This window comes from Brachyhypopomus gauderio, chromosome 4 (assembly GCF_052324685.1).
Source record: "Brachyhypopomus gauderio isolate BG-103 chromosome 4, BGAUD_0.2, whole genome shotgun sequence".
In the NCBI taxonomy this organism is placed as follows: domain Eukaryota; kingdom Metazoa; phylum Chordata; class Actinopteri; order Gymnotiformes; family Hypopomidae; genus Brachyhypopomus; species Brachyhypopomus gauderio.
Window position 1 is genome coordinate 34,712,253 of NC_135214.1, and position 2,500 is coordinate 34,714,752.

Consider the following 2,500-nt stretch of genomic DNA (forward strand, 5'->3'; position numbering starts at 1 on the left):
TGAGTCTATACGAGTCGTTCCTCTTGAAGGACGACGCTACCACCACCATGTTTCACAGTAAGAGTGTTGTCAGCCAGGTGATGCGTACTGCTTGTTTTTCATTAGAGATATTACTGCTCTTCCCAAAGGGTTCAGGGTTCTTGGGAATTTCTTTACAAATTTCTTTTGTTGTTGTTCTTCGTGTGGTTTTTAGTAAACTCCAAGCAGGCTGTCATATGGCAGGCACTTCCGTCCTGGTCCTCTGTCGTGAAGGTCTGGTTTATGGAGGAGCTTCTGGAGCTCCTATAGAGGGACTGTTTGGTTCCTTCTCACTTCCCTTACCAGGGTCCTTCATGTCTGGAGGCCCAGTGTGGTCAGACCGCCAACTCCAGGAAGGTTAACGTCTGTGCCAAGCCTTTTCCATTTCAAAATTTTTGAGGCCACACTATTCCTGGGAAAAACTCGAAGCTGAAGCTGAATGTTCTTGCCTTCATGTACATGTTGTCATATTTTTATTGTTAAGGTTCACAGGCAGTTCTTCACAACTCATGTTTTTTGTTCTGACAATAAATTGTGAATTATGAGCCATTATAGACCTAGGTGAACGCCTTTACAAACTGAGCCCGATCAGTTCAGACAGCAGAGGGTGGGGTTCAACATGGAGTTCTGGATGGCTGCAACTGATGATGATTCTGAATGCCACAGCAAAGAGTCTGAATACTTTTGTGAATAAGATAATTCAGTTTTTGAAACTCTCTAAAACATGTTTTGTTATTATTTTTTCATTATGTGTGACTAGGTGATGTATGTGTGTGTGCTCGTGCACGTGTTTGTCTGTTGGAGGGGTTATGGGTTTTTTTTTCAGTGTTTCCAGAACATTCAATGATTTAGCTGGAAAAAATTATAATCATTTCATTGTGTGACAGTCTTTAAAGAATTTTTAATATCATTACATCAATCATCTACAATGAATGATGTGATAATTGAATGACTGTCATTTCCACCACAGCACTGTTATTTCTCTTGTCTTTCTCCACAGATGGGCCTGAGTTTCAGGACAGCTTCGTCACTTCAGGAGTGTTCAGTGTGACAGAACTTGTGCAAGTGTCCAGAAGTAAGACGCTCCTGTGTTGTTTCTTGTACTTACCACTCTCCAACCAACCCAAAGGCAGGACTACTGTGCCAATCCAGTCCGTGTCTGTAGGAGAGTGTTGACAGTGTTGCACTCTTTTCCTGGACATTGTAAAGCTAACAGCCAGCAGTAGAACTCTGGTGTTTGTTGGAGGATGTTGTGTAAATGACATGAAGTAAATTTGAGTATTCAATGCTGTAGTTAAAATATTCAGTTGCTCCTCTCTTAAAATTTCAAAGAATGAAAACTATTGCAGGAGATCAAAATATGTGAACAAGGTATAGCATTCAAAAAGAACGAATTAGACAGAGAACAGAAGTGACAGCTCGAAAATTACACAAAGAAAACAAAAATGTTACAAATACATTTAACCTTGCAGATTACTTCAAATATCAAGCATGAAACTATGTATAAGAACTGCTAATTTGGCTGAATTGTAGATTGCATGAAACTTTGAATTGCAAGGAAATGTTACTTTATGGGACAGAGAACTGTTGTGCACAGACTGCCTTTGAGTCCTACACTACCTGTGAGCTCTAATCACGGACAACAACAAACATGCATTCCTCAAGCACAGGTTTAGGGTCATCTGTGTTGTATATCAATTCACCTAAATATCTCTCCTGGCTGTGGGGTTGTTTGTGTGAGTATGTCTGTGTTTGTGTGTGTGCACAGATATTTTGTGTGGATGCATAATAACTCTCAAAACGAGGTGCTCTACGTGAGTTCCATGCACAGAGGCCACACTCCAAAAGTGTGTCCCAAACTGAGACTCCCGACTCTGGGAGAGTGTGCTGAGTGTCGGTGTGTCTCCCAGCTGGGTCCGCTCTGTTTATCTCCCATGTCTGTGAACAGCTGGGCTCTGTGTGGACAGCCATAACACTCACTCACATTACTGCAGAGCTGTGTGTAGCCCAGCGACACAGGCAACCCAGAGAGCTGCAGTATTAACTACAGTGTGGAGACTGTGTTAGCATACTGGACATCTGTACCCCACACTCTTCACTGCACACATACACACGCGCACGCACATGTGTGCGTCTGGACATAATTGTTTCAGATTGAACATAATTGCACGTATTTCCCAGCAGATTGTAATCAAATCTGACACCTCCTCTGTAGAAGGCACAGAACTCTGCCAGTCTGTCAAACATAATTGATCATATTTAGGTGAAATTATTTTCTCATTTCCACTGGGGCTTCTGCTGTCTGACAGATAAGGTAGGCACTCAATTTCAGATTGAGGGAGAGGGCGAGTGAGTGAGTGAGTGAGTGAGTGAGTGAGTGAGTGAGTGAGTGAGTGAGTATAGGGGGTAGGGTATAGAGAGTTGAGCATGTGTAAGTGATTGCAGTTATTTAAGTATGCACGTGAGTGAGTGTGCAAGGGTG

At 42.4% G+C, this 2,500-nt stretch overlaps 1 protein-coding gene across 6 annotated transcripts in view; it reads left to right on the top strand.

Moving 5' to 3' along the window:
- Positions 1-2,500, top strand: part of nfic (nuclear factor I/C) — a 107,697-nt gene that overhangs the window by 69,503 nt on the left and 35,694 nt on the right. For 5 of the 6 annotated variants that reach the window (XM_077004261.1, XM_077004260.1, XM_077004259.1 and 2 more), the window contains exon 4: positions 1,019-1,093. The exons of the other annotated variant lie outside the window; for it this stretch is intronic. In XM_077004261.1, the coding sequence (XP_076860376.1) occupies positions 1,019-1,093 (75 nt within the window). The remainder of the gene's footprint in view (positions 1-1,018; positions 1,094-2,500) is intronic. 6 annotated transcript variants of the gene reach the window in all.